The sequence below is a fragment of the Falco peregrinus genome, chromosome 1, assembly GCF_023634155.1.
Source record: "Falco peregrinus isolate bFalPer1 chromosome 1, bFalPer1.pri, whole genome shotgun sequence".
NCBI classification, from domain to species: domain Eukaryota; kingdom Metazoa; phylum Chordata; class Aves; order Falconiformes; family Falconidae; genus Falco; species Falco peregrinus.
Window position 1 is genome coordinate 52,745,400 of NC_073721.1, and position 17,843 is coordinate 52,763,242.

Consider the following 17,843-nt stretch of genomic DNA (forward strand, 5'->3'; position numbering starts at 1 on the left):
CTGTCCAGTGTATGATGATAGTTTGAAATCAGCTAATTGAAGTTTCTTGCTTTCCTTGTGTTCTGCTGTGAGATTCCTCCATGTGATAAAAGGAGTATAAATGTGTATGACCCCTAATCCTATCACTTCACCAACTTTCACAGCTGAGGAAAACAGGACGTGAGAGCCCCTTTAACGTGCTGTATTGGCCTCCTGAGTAATCTTATAACCTGTCATATAAAAAACCGGTATAACAACACATCAACATACTCAGTCTTCCCCCAGTTTTACGAGCAATGGGTTTATTCCTCGACACTAGTAAAAATTAAGACCCAGGCGCTCGTGTGCTGTGGGTATTTAAGCATCCGAGCCTGGGTGCCCGTCCCAGCAGAGCCGAGCTCGGCAGCCGGTGTGGGGTGAGCCCGGTGCCGCAGGCGGGCAGCCGCGGGGTCCCATCGGGGCTAGGCGCGGAGCCCGCCCAGGCGGCGCGGGGGGGGGCCGCCCGTGCCCTCCCTGCTTTGTTCCCCCCCTTCCAGGCCGCCGTGCTCGGCGCGGGCCGGAAGGCGGAGCGGGGGCTGCGCGGGTGCGGACCTCGCCGGGGGCTGCGGAGCGGCGGCTCCAGTGCGGGAACCCGCAGGCTCCAACCCTCCTGCTGCAGCCAACAGCAGAAACGTAAATGTACTCATCTATTAGTTCGTATGACGGGCTTCTCGGGGTTGTGGGGGAAGTTTTTTTGTTTTGTTTTTTTAAATCGGGCTTAAACAGTGTTACGGGTTGAACAGGAGTTTAGCTCCCGCTCTGTGCGGGCAAGTGACTGACCAAATCAGAATTTATGCCATGAAACTCTCTGCTTCCGAAGTATAAGATCAGCATGTGCAGGGGGGCATGCTGTCCCCCATGCCTTCAGGTGACCGAGACTGCAACTGACTGCATTCACGTCTACAACGATCCCCCTGAAAAGCAGACCGTACCGTTCTCCACCCGCTGTTATAGTTCTCTGCTTTATAGTCCCTTTTCATCCGGGTTGAAAGGGTGCTTCGAACCTGCGGCAAATGTGGCTGATTGGGCACACGTTTATCGGATAACACGACTGTTCTTGGGGAACACCTTTCCCCGTGTGTTGGGCAAACACTGAATCTCAGAAACACCTGGGGAATCTCTACGGGACGAGCAAAGCCGAGGCTCGGGCTAGCGGCAGGTGGAGCAGCCCCGGCCCCCCCGGACTGCGCTGCCCCGTTTGCCTTGTGCCGAGCTGCGAGACACCGAAACGCGCAACGGAGGCAAAACCGGGCACCGCAACTGCTGCGGATTCCTCATCCTGACCAAAAATAGAAATGCTAAAATAGAGAGGCCAATCTGTAGTGCGAGGAGGAGTGTCAGATGGGCTCATCTGTCATTGTCTAAATGAGGCTGAGGGGGAAAGTGTTTATTGTTCGTGATAACCTTTGAGCCCCGGGAGCAGAGCATTTCTTTTAGGAAAACACCTTTAGAAGGGATTCCTCTTCAATCCGACGCCGCAGCTGAATTTATACGAACTTACGTTCCGAGATAACTAGAAATAGTAAGCTTTGTGCTTATTGCTAATAGGGGAAAAAAAAAAAAAAATGACGGCGTCCCGCCGGTTGTCCCAGCGCCGGGGGGGGGCGGGGGGCAGGACACGGCGGGGGGACGCCGGACCGCGGGCAGAGCGGGGGGCTAGGGGACGCGGCGGGGGCAGCCGGTGCCAGCCCAGCGCGGGGCCGGGCGGCCGGAGCCTTCCCGGCTCGGAGACCTGCAAGGGCTGCTCCAGGTCCCGCCTCGCCAGCACCCAGCATGTCAGATAAAAACGCAGACATGCAGGAGAGAGAGAGGACAACAAAATGCTGCTAGAAGAGCCTGCAGCTTCGTGTGCATCTTCAGAATGATCAGCTGGCATCAGGTGAGAACATGTCATGCTAGGGAATTACATCACGCAACCACTCTGCACGACAAGCTGCCAGGCGTGTGTGTCAGGGAGCTGGGAAGCAGAAGCCTGTAAGCAAGATGGATCTGAGGCGGGAGAGGCAGGAGCAGCTCCGCGGGGCCGGGGGCTCTCGGCGGCTCGGCCCGGCTCCCCCGCCGCAGGCAGCCCCGGGGCTGCCCGAGCGCTGCTCCGTTTGCTGCGCGGCACGGACGCTGCGGCGGTTTTCCTCCCTCTTGATGTACCGAGTGTGCTTGGAGTCCCGAAGCAAGTATTTCCACCCCTGCATTCCTTAATAACAGTGCAATAATCACTAATACAAACCAGAAAGGAGCTCTCCGCTCTGCTCTTCAAGGGAGTGCTCAGGCCGGGGAGGTTAGCAGCGCTATTTATTTGCACGGCGCCTGATATTTCCCCATTTTACGTGATCGGTTTCTATTTACAAAGGCAGTTCAGGAGAGCCACAGCAGAAAAGCCCAGACAGATAATGTAACACAATTACCTACCGACTGAATTTTCTGCAAACTATTAATATCTGTACTTAAAAAGCGACATCGTCTCGCAGGCAAAGCCCTCTCCTTTTTCTCTCCAAACTCTTTTGTTTTTCGTTTCTCCCTCCAAGAAGCACCGGGCAGAGCTGCCGAGCCGCGGGGAGCGGGGCTCGGTCCATCCCGACACCGCGCCGGGGACGGGCTCCAGCTACCGGCGGCCCGCCGGGCCCGGGGCTGCGGGGACTGCAGGGCAGCCCTGGCCGGGGACCGGGCTCCGCGCCGGAGTGCCCCCGTCCGTCGGGCCCCTCGGGAGCGGGCGCTCGCCCCTGCTCGCCCCGACCCGCTGCCGGGACAGGACCGGCCGGGTCGGGGGCTCCTGCCGGAGGGGATGCCCCGGCGGCGGTCAGGGACACGAAGGGACCGGCACTGTCTCCTTGGGACGGGGTGGGAGCCGGGGGCAGCGCGATCCGGGGGACGCTGCCCCGGTGGAAGCTGCCGGACGAAGCCTGCCCTCGGGTAGCGCTGCGCAGCCGCGCAAAAGGCGCGCGGACGGACCGGTGTCTGCGCGGCTCCGGGGCAGTACAGACTGCTTTCCATGGGCCGGGCCTCGGCCCTACCGGGCACCCACACCCTAACGGGTCCCACGGGGGCCTCTGGGCGAGCGGGAACCGTCTGAGACGGGAGAAGCATCCCGCAGCGGCGGGTTCGGCGGGTCGGGCACCGACCCCGCGCTGTCCCCGTGCTCCCGGAGCGGGCTCGGCAGCGGAACGGCCGCGGGCACAGGCGCGGCTCCCCTCGGGCAGCGGCCCCTGCGCTGCGGGCCGAGGCGGCCCTGGGAGCGCGGGTTGAGCGGGTCCACGGGCGGCCGACGGAGCCGGTTTCCGTGGGGCCTGGCGCCCTCCTGCCCGCGCTGCTCCGGCCCGGCACTGCGGGGGAGGAAGGAGGGCGGCTCGGGCACCCGCTCCCGTCGGCACGGAGGGGGAAAACGTTAGTCGTATCCGGGAGGCTGCCCAGCTCCAAGAGGAAACGATTTCTCGTTGTTGGAATTTTGGGGTATTTTGTTTTCCTGAAAATCGAATTTTATTTAGATACCTCGATTAAGCGTATAGAAACGATCCTGCAGCGCGTCGGAAAATCAGAGGAGCGGGCAGCTCCCTCCCCTCCGAGGAGCGGGCCCCCACCGACGAGAGCCCGCTCCCTGTCCAGCGAGCGGCCCCGCGGCTCCCGGCAGCCGCCCAGGCGCTGCCGCCGCCGTCCCGGCCTGATGGGCCCCAGCGTCGCTCGGCACGGTCAGCCCGCCCGCTCCTGGAGCCGAGGCTACTGTTTGGGGAGCGGCGTGACCCGCAGGTGCCGGGATCCTGCCGAGATCCTGCCGGGCAGCCTGGCGCGGCCGTCTGCACCGGCGGAGCGGTGTCCCGGCGCGGTCCCGCAGCACCGCCCGCCCTGGATGTGCCGGCGCCGAGCGCTCGCCGTGCCCCGCGGGGCCGTGCCGTGCCGCTACCGCTCCTGGCCGGCTAGCAAGGGCCGAGGGCTCGGCCCACCGCGCCGTCAGCGCTGGCCCGGTGCTCCCGCCCGGGCCGCCCCACGCACCTGCCAGTTCGCGGGAGGAAAAGCGGAAGGTTCAGGGTCGTCTCGTCCCTTTCCGTCCCTCTGACGCACCGCCCCGTCCCCGCCTGTGCGGGAAAGGCGGCTCTCCGGAGCGGGTCTCTGCGGCGGCAGCGCGTCTCGCCGGCGGGGACAGCCCTCGGGTCAGGCAGCGCCCGGCCCGGTGAGCTGAGGCTCCCGGCCTCCGCCCGCGCCCCTGGGGCACCTGCCGTGTCGCGGCACGGGAGAAGCCACCGACGCGGTCACGGCCTCCGCCGCGCTGGCCCAGCCCGCTCCCCGGTAGCGGCGGAGTTCCGACGGCAGCCCCAGGGCCGCGGCGGGAGCGCGGACGCTCCAGGCCTGGCCGGCAGCGCGGGGGGGAAACGCTGCCGCCCCCTCCCGCTGCCGGCCGGCGGGGCCGGTGCGGCGGCCCCGCAGATGAAAGGCTGCGCTCACAGGCGCGCCCCGCGCCGGCAGGTCCCGGCCCCCGCGCCCCCCCCCCCCCCCCCCCCCCCCCCCCCCGCGGGTGCACATGTCAGAGTTCACAGACCTGGCTGCTGCCTTTACAACACTGAGCTGTAAAAGAGCGGATATTAAACCGGTATAATAGATCCAACTCTAAGGAGAGGTTAAATTTCCCAGTGAAACGAAGGTATTTGCCCTGAACTAGGAAAAGACACCCCTCCAGCCCCCCGGGCTGGGAAACCCGCGGAGCCGTCAGAGCCTGGCGGTAAACTCTGCCCCCAGCCCTGCACCTGGCATCGGCCGCCGCGGGGACACATGTGCGCGCCACGCCGCTGCCAGCCGGAGCTCGGCCTCTCGTGGCCGCCCCGTCGGGTCTCTGCCCGCGCACGGCAGCCCCGGGAGAGCTGGCCAGGCTGCCGTGGGTGGCGAGCGGGTCGACAGCGAGAGCGCTGGGGCTTGCTCCGAACCGGACCCCCCTCCGGGAGAGCCGCTCCCGGGCCTCGTCTGCCTGCCCAGGGCCTCTGGGGCGAGCGCGATGGCCGCCCCGCAGCGTGGCTGCTGCCGGGCCGGGCCATGCGGCTCAGAGAAGGGGGTCGGGCCGGGGGGCAGCTCTGGGCCCGGGCTGCTGGTAACACGGGCTGTGCCCGGATGAGAGGCCAGGGCAGCGGGCTGAAGCAGGCCCGGCGGGGCCAGTGCTGCGACGGGAGAGCGGCCAGCGGGAGACCAGGCACCCGGTGAGCGCCAGCAGCGCAGCCGTCTCCGCGGGTGCGGCCCTCGCGCGTCGTGCCCGGCGCCAGGCGAGCTGCTGGCTCGCGGCGAGAGAGGGGACAGCGCGGAGCCGTGCCTGTCGCCGCAGGAGGGGCCGGGCAGAGCGGCCCCGCTCCGGGCCAGCGCGGCCCCGACGGGGCCCAGGTGCCGATGCCCGCCCCGCAGCTCCCTTGGCGTTCGGGCGGGCGAGGGGACCGCGCCCTCCAGTCCCCGAGGCCGCACGGCGAGGCGCTCCGCCGACGGAGGGGGACGCGGAGCCCAAGTCTGTCTGCCGCGCTGCCCTCAAAAATCCACTTAAGAAAGATGAAGGCGCATGCAAATGTGTGGCGCCTCCCTGCTTGTGCCTTTAATCTTGGTAAATTGACTCTAGTTCCTCCAGGCCCCCCGAAAATGCACACAGCGCGCACCGCACCAGAGCCCGGCTGGAACTCCCAGCGCGCCGCGCACTCACACACGCACCCGCCGCCTTCCCCGGGGCTTTCTGGCGCTGCTCGGAGCGGCTCCGGCACTCCGTGTGATCCAGCTTGCTCAGCAATTTTCCTACCCAAAAGCTGCCGTGAAGGGAACAGCGCGCAGAGATAGCATCGGGCTGACTGTATCAAAGAGACACTGCTTAATTAAAATACCGGCTCGGTGTTCGCCGCCTTCCACGCGGCGCGGCCTCCGACCGCGGTCTGCCGGCCCGCTCCCCCCGGGACGGCGCGGGGGTTCCCCGGCTCCCCGGGCGGGGGTCGGGCTCTTCAAAGGGCTGCGCCGGCACCGAGCGCGGCGGGCCTGGAGCGCGGACCCGCCGGCTCCGGCCCACCCACCCGCCGGCCGCGCCCAGCGGGGCACCCCGGCGGCCCCTGGCGCGGGTCCGACCCCGGTCACCGGCTCCGTGGGGCTGCCGGGCGAGCCGGGGTCCCCCCCCCGGGCCGGGGGCGCAGCCGGTCCGGCCGACAGGCCTGTCCCCGGGGGGCGGCTGAGCGGCGCGGGGAGGCTCCGCGTGGCTCACGGCAGGCGTTTGTTTGCGCTACTGAGCAACAGACCGGTAATTTATTGTTATTGTTATTAGTAACTACACTTTGCAGGCTCGCTTACACTTATCCTTCCGAGGGAGGGAGAGCGGGAGGAATTAGTCACCGCCGAGAGCACCCGATGGCAGCTCTTCCCGGGCAGCGGCAGCCCCGCCGAGGCTCCCGGGCCGGCGAGGCCGGGCGGTGCGGTTGCTCCGCACGACGACCCGGCCCGGAGCTGCAGCGGTGGCCGCCCGGGACAGAGGGCAGGCGGCGGGGAGGCACGGCGGCGTGCGCCGCCGCCGGGGGCTCGGTCGGAGCGGCGGGCTGCAGAGCCCTTCTGGAGAGCGCCCGCTACGCCGAGGGGGGAAGCTCCGCGGGGGTCGCCAGCAGCAAGGCCGCCCCGGGGGCTCCCGCCGGTCTCTCTCGTCCCGGTGGATGCACCCGCGACAGGCTCGGCCCCTGTCCGCCGTGCAGGCTGGCCGGTGCCCCCACGCTCCCTGAGGGCCGCCCGCCGCGGGCGGGTCCCCGGGCAGCGATGCTTCGGCGTCGGCCGCTGGCGGGCGGGGAAGGCCGGGGCTCCGCCGGGCAGCGAGGCACAGAGTCCAGCTGTGGGTGGAGAAAAAACAGGACAAAGTGAGCTGTCTTACCCCTGGCTGCCCCGCGGGGCTCGCCCCGCGCCCCGCCGCCAGGGCGCTGCAGACCGATCCGGGGGTCGGAGGCCGCGCACGGCGGAGCGGGAGGCCGGTCCGCGCCGTCTAGGGGCGGGCAGCTCCGCCGGCTCCCCAGAGGGCAGCACCCGGGACGACTGGCCCCGCTTCTGCCCGGCCCGAGCCGCGACGCCGGCCGCTGGGGCCGCCCGGCCACGCCCGGCCCCGCGGGCGCTGCTCGCCCGGCCCGATCCCGGCACCGCTCCCGGCCCGGTCCCGCCGCGCCCGCGGGAGCCCCGGCCGTGCCGCCGTGCGCCGGTAGGGGGCAGGCTGCGCCCGAGGCCCCGCCGCACCGGGCGGCCGGGCTGGGGTCGGCCGGGTCGTGCGCGGTCACTGCTTCCCCGCGGTACCGACGTGCACCCCCGCACCCGCAGATCCGGCCGCGTACCCCGCGGGGCTGCACGCACTGGGAGGCTGGACTGCCCGTCCCGCACCGGCGCGGCAAGCGCCGCAGCCTGCGGAGCTCCCCGGCACCCCCGCGGGGTGCGGGCAGGGCGGCCAGGGCAGAATCCCCGAGACCCTGCAGGGACGGCCCCGTCGCAGCCGGGGGAGCGGGCAGTGCACGTCGGTTCCGCGGGGAGTCCGCGCCGCGCCCGGCGGGGCTGCCTGCATGCAGGCAGCCGGGATGCACACGCATGCAGGCAGCGGGGACGCAGAGACACCCCCGCACCCCGGCCGGGGACGGCACGTTTACGCCCAGAAAGCGGGGGCAGTTCCTCTGTTCTCGCTGTCGAGCAGCTCGGGGGCCTTCGCCGTCCCCAGCAGGCACACGAGAGAACACGAAGCGAGGCTGGTCTGTCACGCACACGTCCGTAGACCCACGGAGGAGGGGGTCTCGCCGCGCACCCTCACCCGAGTTCCCCGCAGCGCTCCGCGCCTGGCACAGGCGTGCGGGGGCACCGAGCGGGACGGACGGGAGGGGAGAAGGGGCCGGGGCGCCTCGGCCCGACGGAGCGGCCCTGCCGCCCGCGGCGGGAGCGGTTGTGCGAGCACAGAGCCCGGCTGCGGCGGCCGTGGAGCCTCCTCCGGCGGGCTCAGCCCTCTGTTATTTATTCCGGTGCTTCATCCTTCCCTGCCTTGTTTAGGAAATGCGGAATTATGACTGGCTGCATTTCTTGCTCGGGTCTCAAAATTAAAACAAAACACCTCAAAACAAAACGATTTGCCTTGCAAATAAATGGAGAATTAGAACCAAGCCACGGGGAGGTGGGGTTGCGTTAGTCCTGGTTTGATTTTATTTCTGTGATGGTTTTGCGCGTGGGTGTTTTAATTGTATTTTGTTTTTCGTTAAAAGCACTATATAAACCGAATATAACACCTCATCGAATTGTTCTTGGGGTAAGAGGCAGGCATAATAATTATCCGGTGCAGGGTTCGTACACACACGGCAAGAAGCAACATATCTTTGGTGTGATATTTGTGAGTAAAAGCCCACGAACAAAGGTTGAATTATTGCTGCGGGTGCGAGTTTGGGAGGGTTCCCGCTCCACTCTCCACTGTCCCGCCGCACAGCGTTCCTTTCTCTTTTCTTTTCTTTCTTTCTTTCCTCCCCCCACAGCCTTTTTTTTTTCCCCCCCTTTTTTTTTTTTTTTAATGAGAAGTTACTAAAACTACTGTGGAAAGAGGGACTCTAATTTTCCTCGCAATTGTAGAAGATAATTTGACGGAAGCCCTGTGTGATGGAGAACACTGAATCCTTACGCGAAAATAGGAAGGGAACATAAAAAATTAATGTGAACGAGAAGCTTTTTCTCCACTGATTGAACTCTGAAATGTAAGCAGCTTTTATCTTGATCTCAGAATTAAATAATCATATATTATTTTTTCAGCATTAGCTACAAAGGTTTTCAGATTTGTACTGTCCAGAACAAAACCCAAATAAGCTCAATTACTGAAAACCCTTTCCAAAATATTTAACTAAAACATAATAACGAATTTCTTTCAGAGATGTTTCCCTCCGAAAACGGCATAAAAAGGAGGCTTTATCTTAAGACCCAGAAAAAGAAGCATTAAGTAATTCAAGTTAACACTTGTCCTGCTTATTAAATATCAATATTTTGGGAGCATTACAAAATAAACTCCCTTCCTTCGGCAGGGTCACAGCATATCACGGGTCACATTAAGAAACTCCGCACGGAATCCTTTCCGGATTTTCATTTCCTCAGATTTAGATTTTTAACGGCATCGTCAAAAAAACAAAAACGAAAGGAAAGCCCGAGACGCGGGGTGCCGGGCGCTCTCCCCCTAGCACGGGGGGCGCGGCGGGGATCGCTTTTCCTAAGAGGGGAGAGAAGCGCGGGGGGTCGGGCACTGCGGCAGCCGCCCCGCACACCGCGGCCAGGCGCGCTCCCCGCGCCCCCAGCCCGGCCCGCTGCCGTGTTCGGGGAGCGGGACCGGGCGCGGAGCCGCCGCCGATCGCTGCTGGGCCGCGGCCGGAGGCTCCCGCAGCCCTGGGGCCACTGCTCGGCGCGGGGCCGCCGGACGCTCCCGCGGGGCCGCGGCCGGGCCCGCCGGCGGGGAGCCCCGCCGCGACGGTGCGGAGCCGGCCCGGCGGACCGGGGCCGGCGTGGCGCCGCCCTCCCCACCGCCCTCCGCGCCCCGTCCCGCGTCCCCTCCGGCGTCGGCCGCCCCGAGGGGGCCGGTCCCATCGCCACCTGCCCGCGGCCCGGCGGGGGGACGCGCGCTGCTACCTACCCCGGGCAGGGCAGGAGCCAGGAGCCGCCGTCGGGCCGGGATCGGGGTGGGGAAGCAGAGCGGCCGGGGCTCCGGTCCGCCGCGATTCTCGGCGACCGCGCTCTGCCCCCCTACCCCCGACCTCCGGGCCCGGCCCGCAGTGGGGCGCGCCCCGGGCCCGGCCGCCCGCGCCCCCTGCGCCGCTCGTTCGCCCCGGCCACCCCGGGGTGCGCGGAGCCCGCCCGCCCCGCGCCCCGGGCGCCGCCGCGCTTCGGGGGCCGCGGGGGCCCGGCGGGGCCAGGGCACTATTTGACGTCGAGGAGACGGATCACCGCGGCGCAGCGATACGGCGCGCACCAATGGAGTTCAAATGTCAGCAAGTTTGAGGAGGGGTGAGGCGCCGGGGGGTGTGTTCCTCCGCCGCGGCCCCTGCTCTAAACGGCGCGGCTCCTCGGGACGCCGCATGGCACATGGGCTGCGGAGCGCCGGGGAAGCCCCGCCGCCCCGCCCGGCCCCGCCGCGCCGCTCCGCCCGGCCCGGCCCGGCCCGGCCCCGGGAGGGCCCTCCGCGGAGGGCGTGGGGCTCCGGCGCTGCCGGCGAGCAGGTGACACCGCGGGCTGCCCTGCGCCGTGTGCGCGGCATGTGCGCGCCCGTGTAGCGCGGGCTGCCCCCATGGGCAGCGGCGCCGGCTTTTTCCTCTGCCGTATCTGGAAGTCCAGGCAGGAAACGCTCCTCATGTCTCCCAGATAAAAATAAAAGCGACTCCCTCCTCCCGGCCGCAGAGTGTCCCCGAGCTCGGCCAGACGCGGGGCTGAGCCGGCCCCGCCGCCCGGCAGCCTCTGCCCCACCGCCCCGGAGCGCCGGGCAGCGCCGCCGCCCGCCCCATGGACATCGCAACAGGTCCCGAGTCCCTGGAAAGGTGCTTTACGCGGGGCCAGTCGGACTGCTCAAAGATGCTGGACGGTATAAAAAATGGAAGACCACCCTCTGCGCTCCGGTCCGGCCACGTTAGGAGTGCTGCTGGGTGAGTTGCCGCTCGCTTCTCGGCTTCGCCAAAAGCCACCCCGGGGCTGCGCCCCGGCGGGGCCCGGCCGGGCTGCGGCCGCCTCGCCCCGGGGCTGCCGGCGGGCGCGGAGCTTTCTCGCCGACGTTTGCGGGGCGCGGGCTCGGCGGCGGCCGTCAAGCCCGATGTCGCCGAGCCGCGGGGCCGGCCGGGCTGAGCTGCCCGCCGGCTGCCCCGGGGCGGGGGGGTGGGGGGGTAGCGGGGTCGGGTCGGGAGAAGGGGGTCGGGGCCGGCGCTTCACGCCGCTGTCTGCCTTTCGCAGGGTCGGACTGCCAGCACCAGGCCGTCTGCGAGGGCTGCCAGCGGCCCATCTCGGACCGGTTTCTGATGCGGGTGAACGAGTCGTCCTGGCACGAGGAGTGCCTGCAGTGCGCGGCGTGTCAGCAAGCCCTCACCACCAGCTGCTACTTCCGGGACCGAAAGCTCTACTGCAAGCAGGACTACCAACAGTAAGAGCGCGGCGGGGCGCGACGGGGCCCGGCCCGGCCCGGCGGCGCGCAGCGGGCTGGGAGCCTGCTCCCGGGCGGGCCGGGGCCCGGCGGAGCGGGGAGACGCCGCGGCTGCGCGGGAGGCGGCCCCGGCGAGCGGGGACCTCGGCGATGCGGTGGGCTGGAGACGGGCGGCGGCGGGAGGGTCCGGAGGAACCTGGAGCCGCGGCGCCCGTCCCAAGCAGGGAGCTGCGCCCCCACCGCCTCCGCTCCCCGAGCCCCGCAGCGCTCGGACCCGCCGCCGCCCGGGACCCCGCGGCGCCGTCGGAGGCGGGCCGCCCGCTTCGGCTCGGCCCCGCTCGGCCCGGGCCGCCGCAGCTGTCGCCGCCCGGGCAGCGCCGCGTTCAGAGCCGCCCCGCGGGGCATTTCTGCCCGGGGCGAGCCCGGCCCCGCCGCCCCGCGGAGAGGCCCCGCGGCCAGCCCAGGGCGCGGAGCGGGGCGGCCGCGGCGAGCCGCCGGGCGGCGGGGCCGGAGGGCTCGGCGGGGCCGTCGGTGCGCTGCCCCGGGCCGGCCCGGCTGGGCGAGCCCGTGCGCGGGGCCGCCGCCGTCGGGCGCGGAGGGTGCGCGGCGGCCGCGGCGATTCCCGCGGGGCCCAGGCGCTGAGTCTGGCGCCGGCCGTGCCTCCGCGGCCGGGCGCAGCGGGAGGAGCCCGGCGCTGGCCTCGTCCCTCCCGGCCCGGGCGCTGCCCGCGCTTTATTTTATTTAGGCTTTATCCCCAAATGTCAGGCTTTGTCGGGAGGCGGCCCCCCGCCGCGCCGCGTCCCTGCGCGGAGACAGAGCCCCTGCCCCGCGCCGTGTTTGTCCTCCCCTGCAGAAGCCCACTTCATGCTTGTCACCGAAATTGAGGATCCTTTTTGTGCCGGGAGGGGGGTGAACATGGGCACTTCAATCACTAGGACATAATATGGCTCTGCTAGAAGTCTGGCAACAAACAAAGAACAACAACTATTGGTTTGCATCAACTTTTGTCAGGCATTCAGCAGGCTTCCAGAAAGGCCTGAAGTGGCTTAGTGGCAACAATGTGCATTTCATAGCTACAGCATGAAAATCCATCTCCATGGAAACTGGTAGTAAATGCTAACATGACATGCTGAGTATAAATATTGTTAGGGTTATAACTCTTGTATAAATGGCCCAGATAAATGTCCCCCTGTTTAGGAATTACAACAAGACGTGTTATTTCATACCGCAGCCCTCACCAGCACGCTACTAGCGAGCCTGCCACGGGCCCGGGTGCTTCACATGAAAATAACAGTGCTTGCCTCTGCTGGGCCACCGCGAGCCTGCCCTTGCCGGGGCCGCGGCTTCAGCCTTGTCTGGATTTTCTCATCCCCCCTGCGCAGAGAGTGTAGCCGCGGACTTTGTCTTTTACTTCTACGCAAAATCAAAACACCCTGTGGTAGCTAGAGTTGGAGGTTGGTGGAACTTCTGCCTCTGTAGGTAGTGCTGCCTTAGGTAGTTTTGTTCGTCAGGGGAGAATTTAGAAGAGTCTTTAGGCTGCCTAAAAACGTGTTATTTGGCAGTGTAAATATTTACATTAATTACAAACAAATGTACCCTCTAAGACCGGCATTTAGTCTCTGTAAAATAAAGGATGACTCTTCGCGATGTAAAAAGCAAGATCGTAGACTATTGCTTTGTAAAAACAGAAACACTTTTCTGGCTGAAAATTGAAAAGTCACCACTTCAGAACTTGCTGTATTATCACAGGTGTCCAATTGTATCGGGGGGAAACAGGGTAACCAGGCTGACGAGCAATAAAAAGATATCAACATGTTAGCCTTTGTTGAATCCCAGCACCTAGTGTGACATTACATGGTAACCTGCTGTGTGTGCCCCTAAGGACTGACAGCAGCAGCAGCTCGTGGAAAGGGGAGGGGAGACACGGTGAATCAAAATTTGTTTTCTCTGAAATTTTATTAGCCCAAAAGAGCAAACGTGAAACTCCGCTGACATTGCTTGTGTGCTTCCCTGTCTGCTGCCTTTTAGACTTGGAGAAATACTCTTATCATAGCTAAAGGATAAAAATAGCTATTTGTACGTGCAAGCGGTTCTCGTGGGCTGTGTGATGCAGATGGTCGGTTTCATCCCTGAGAGTGTGGAGGGAGGAGTGAAGCCATGAGCAAGTTGTGCAAGCCATCTCTAGCGTGCTGGTGCAACCATCACCCTGTGCTGCAACATAACTGGGATGTAAAATGCCTATATGTGGAGTAAGCATGCTTTGGAGTAGTGAGATGGAATGGTATCAGCACAGAGGAAGACTGGTATCAGCAAAATCAGATGCTTTTTGTTATCCTGAGTCTCGTTTACAGACCACGGGGTGTGTGTGTATAAGAATAAAGATTACTTAAATATCTCAGTTACTAAAATTTGCTTTAAATAGATTTTTCTGTACATAGTAATGTAATTTAAAGGTCAGCTTTCTCCAGAACTCCCAGGACTATAATCAAGTGCTGTGTGTGTATCTTTGGAAAACTGGTGTCTCGTCTTTCTAATGAAAGCAAGCTTCTGATGGGTCAGATATCAGACCTTAAACCTTTCACTGGGTCAGGAATGATTACTGCCCATCCTTGGTTGAGGGTATTTCACATTAGGGGGAAGGGTGAAAACATTTTTTTTTTTTAATAATAATAAAGTTGTTGGCTGTTTGAAGCTACCCCTATGCTTGGAATGTTAGAATAAATCCTGGGGGAGATGAGTTAGTGGCCCAAGCACAGTGTGAGGTAGCCAGAGGTACCTGATAAGTGCAATTGTTCAATTTATCACAAAAATATTATCAGTACATCAGTGGGACCAGTGGGACAAGCTATGCATGTATTTTAGATTCTTTTTATACGAGAGATTCAACACATTTTTGCACAAGTACATCCTGATCTTTTTCAGCGCAAAGCACTTTACTTTGCTAAAATTTAAGATTTGGAGGGTCACAGGTACATTTGGTTGCAAGGTTTTTAAGGTGGAAAAAAATTAAGAGTAGTACAATGGCACCAGGGAGGCTGATTCTCGCAAGCCCAAGTCAAACAGAATCTCTTTGATTGTAGTGAGAGCTTTGCCAAATTGCAGGATTGTTGCACATTTGGAACCTTACACTTACACTTTTTTTCTTTAAAAGAAGTTTTCTTTCTGACAAACTGAAACCTTCAGAATGGATGTTTATAATAAATAGGATGTTTGTGGTAGTTATATGTCGGTTCTTTGCTTAAATGAATTTATTTATTGTACCACTCATAACAGTGCTTCCTGCTATAAAACATTAGTAATTATAAATATTACATTTCTTCCCCATTTGTATATTTTCATTTTTTTATGATTGTGCCTCTCTGGTTTGTTTTTAGCTCGCTGCTCAGTGTTACATAATGATTTGCCCTAGTTATTGCTGATATTAAAAAAAGATATGCTATGAAAAATAACTCTTTCAGGTTACATATTTAATATATAAGAAATGCGTATGATTTCTAGAAGGATCCATGTTCCTATTCCAGCTTTGGAAATAAAGGCTGCTAAAGAGGTCATTTATGCAGGGGGTAAGAGAGCAAACAATCACATCTGCTATTTCATAATTTTTCATTAGTCCATTTTAAGTTTTGCTTAGGGTGGGAAAGAGAAATATTCAGATTTTTGTTAGAGTCTTCAAGATATGGCAGGCATTGTTTTAGCATTGTTATTGGATGCTATTAAAAAAAGACCTACCCATATATTTCTGGTATGCCTTTATACTGTTCTTCATCTTTGAGTCCTTTCTCATCGGTGACTGGGCTTATTTTTTACGTACAGGCAGCGTGGAGCAGCATGTACCTCGCAGCAAGGAAGGGAAATGCTGCGAAGCCTCGTTGCTGCAGGGAAATGTTACCTTCCCCAAATTTTGGAAATTCTGTCACATGAGTATAATACTGAGGCTGATGTTTCTCAGTTCAGTTGCATTTACATTTGAAATAAGACAAAAGCTTCCTAGTAGTGAACATCTCTTATTTTTGTGACTGTTATTTTTCTTTCAGAGCGAGCAAGCGTGTGTCTGTCGTGAGCGCAGGCTGTGGAATGTAGGCAGGATCCGTGGTACAAGAGGTGACTTGAGCTCCTAGATTCTGCTACATGCAGAATGGGTAATAACTGTTTGCTAACAGGAAGATTTGTATTTGTTTTCAGTTTTACTTTTTTTTTTTTTTTTTTTTTTACCCGAAGGAGCACCGTACATGTTGTTATGCACGTCAGTGCAATCGTTCATGTGAACTCGGCAAAATCATGTAGAGCAGGGGTGTCCCCCTCCGCTTCGTTTGCCTCTTGTGTCAGACTGGCTGTAGTACTTGTGTGTGTGTCGTTAGGAAATAGCATAAAACCTGACTGAAACTGAGAGATGAGGAGTAGCCTAAGCACATGCCCAGGACATGGAGTAATGATTAAAGTTATGTCATCTGGTAAAAATGCTTTTAAAAGTTGCTGAAACACTCTGCCACTTTTGCTGAAAATGCAACCAGCCCTGCGCTGTCACCCACATCAGCCTGATTAAAAATTTTCTGTATGATCAGGCTGTCGTAGCATCTCAAAGCAACCCCAGAAGCGGGAGCCTTGAGGAAATGTAGCTGTTATTTCTGCCGATGACGTCAGCAGAGTAGCCACGACTGGGCCGAGCCCCCACGGGTCCCCCCATCGCTGCTGTGTAGGGAGGCAGCAGGGCAGAGAATGGGACGGGCACTGGGCACCGGCGCAGCAGGGCCAGCTGTGAGCCGGGCGCTGGGCGGGAGTTAGGCACAGTAAATACCAGCAGGGATCCAGGCTGGAACGTGGTTTAAGAATTTGGGGAGACATTTTGGTTTCCTGCTACAATCGTGATAACCTTATTGGACAAAATCATTGCGATGGTAATATGTAATTTGCAGTAATCCGGGGTAGAAAATGATAGGGAGGATCTTTTTTGCAATGTAGGCAATACACAATTAGATTAATAAGAGGATAATTTATAATGCTTAACTACTAACCTGAGAAAAAATAACCAACAAATAAGAAATGTGTTGTAAAAATTTCCCCACCAAAATACACGGCGAACGGGAGCATTTTTTATTCTGTTCAGAAATCATGTCTATTATTTTACGGCCTAAACTTTTGAACTGGTTCAGAGGCACACGTCACACCTTTTCAACTATCAATAATATATCATGATAAAATAGCTGGATTATAATGTCTCTTCTTAGACTAATTATGTTATTAGTGTATTTCAACTGTAAATACATACCCCCGTTGCTTGCCTCTGTTGTGGAGCAACCTATAAAGCAGAGTACATCTGAAAATGCGTACTGCTATGGGGAACTTGAAAGGTGGATACATATCTAATAGCAAGTACAGCCTGCTTGATTTAGTCAGATAGCTGGGAAGAAACACTTGGGAGAAAAAGGAGTATACTTTTCATAATGCAGCTGTGATTTTTATTTTTCATTCTAGACAAAATCCAAATTTACACTAAATCTGCTACTTCTTGTTGTAACAGGAATTGATTTCACTTTATTTAATATCTCCTTCTCCTGGGATGAAGAGTAGAGCAGATACAGTGAATTATCAGAGGAGAGCTTGAGTTCCCTGTGTGCTCAGTGTGTGTGTAAGTCAGCGGGAGGTTTCAGTGCTCAAGAGTGGCTGGGGCCCTCCCGGGGTGTAAGGACACGCAAACGACACGCATGCCGACCGCCACCGTGCTGGGGAGTGAGGGGTGCAAGCGCTTGGGCGCTCAGACACCCGTACACCTCCCACCCTGGCACACGTACACAAAGAAGCCCACGGACGTCTGCTGACATGCTCAGTGGGGTAATCTGGGGGGGAGAGAGGGCTTGGTAAAATACTGCATTTTTCTTATCACTGCTGAGGCGAAGAGCAGGCAAGTTCATTCTCTGGCTGGCTGGTTTGCGCAGGGCTCCCTGTGCTCTTCTGTTCTTGTGGCAGTTTTGGAAGAATGTGGTGTGAAAATGTAACAACAATATTTCCTGGTAATATTAGAGAGGGATTTTCTGCTGCTTGGGCTGGCTTGGACCATGTCAGGAGTTGCGTAAACTGCAGATTCACAAAAAGGTTGTGAATTTTAAACCCCAGCGAGATGGAAAAAGACTGTTACAGTATCCTCTGTGAAGGGTGTACTAGGTCAAACAAGAGACTTGCAGGAAAACCCAGGGATAAATGCTTCTCTTTGCCTACTTTTTTTGCCCACATGATATGTCATGTTATTGCTCAAGTGAGGTAAGAAAGCAAGCAAGTAAATAAATAAAACTGTGAAGTGAATTGTACAGTGATCTCCAGTAAAGGTAAACAAACTGGGTATTGCTCTTGGATGGTTTAGTGTGGTAGAAAGGTTTTTTTGGCATGATTTAGGGATGATTGCATTACTCACCAGGCAGAGATTGACTCATAATGAAATGACAGTTTCTTGTTCGTTGCAAAACATAAAAACTCCACATTTGTTCTGAAACAAAGAATAAGGTTAGTTGTGACAGTGTGACGTGAACCTTGACAGCTGAGTCTCTAGCAGCCAAGTAATGAAACTAGAGGAGTTACTTTGGATTTACGTGGGTGCGAGTAAGAACAGAAATTTCCTTTCTTTAAGTGAATTGGAATAAATATGTGAAGCAGGCAGGGAATGATTATTGAATATACACCTTGCAGACTATGTAATTGCAGTATGCTATATATAAAGCTATGAATTAAAACTGAT

General features: G+C 59.6%; 2 protein-coding genes across 2 annotated transcripts in view; one reads left to right on the forward strand and one right to left on the reverse strand.

Annotated features, from left to right (window-relative positions):
- Positions 1 to 5,586: 5,586 nt before the first annotated feature.
- On the reverse strand, positions 5,587 to 10,246 carry LOC129783647 (translation initiation factor IF-2-like). The gene is made up of 3 exons (XM_055793602.1): positions 10,146 to 10,246; positions 9,626 to 9,909; positions 5,587 to 6,830 (listed from the first exon to the last, which is right to left on the reverse strand). Exons 1-3 carry the CDS (start codon positions 10,244 to 10,246, stop codon positions 6,277 to 6,279), a joined length of 939 nt encoding a protein of 312 aa, XP_055649577.1. The 3' UTR covers positions 5,587 to 6,276.
- The window catches only part of LMX1B (LIM homeobox transcription factor 1 beta), a 107,797-nt gene continuing 99,970 nt past the window's right edge, over positions 10,017 to 17,843 (forward strand). The window contains 3 exon segments of the mRNA XM_005231406.3: positions 10,017 to 10,572; positions 10,574 to 10,628; positions 10,930 to 11,116. Of these exon segments, the coding sequence (XP_005231463.1) occupies positions 10,489 to 10,572; positions 10,574 to 10,628; positions 10,930 to 11,116 (326 nt within the window). The 5' untranslated portion in view covers positions 10,017 to 10,488.

What these genes read in the sequence shown, in the direction of transcription:
- LOC129783647 (XM_055793602.1), bottom strand. Translation starts at nt 10,246, where the DNA reads ATGCCGCGCACACGGCGCAGGGCAGCCCGCGGTGTCACCTGCTCGCCG. An exon ending in CCCTCCCGGGGCCGGGCCGG is followed by an intron (nt 9,910 to 10,145) that starts GCCGGGCCGGGC and finishes GACGTCAAATAG; the next exon opens with TGCCCTGGCCCCGCCGGGCC. An exon ending in TGGCTCCTGCCCTGCCCGGG is followed by an intron (nt 6,831 to 9,625) that starts GTAGGTAGCAGC and finishes CTCCACCCACAG; the next exon opens with CTGGACTCTGTGCCTCGCTG.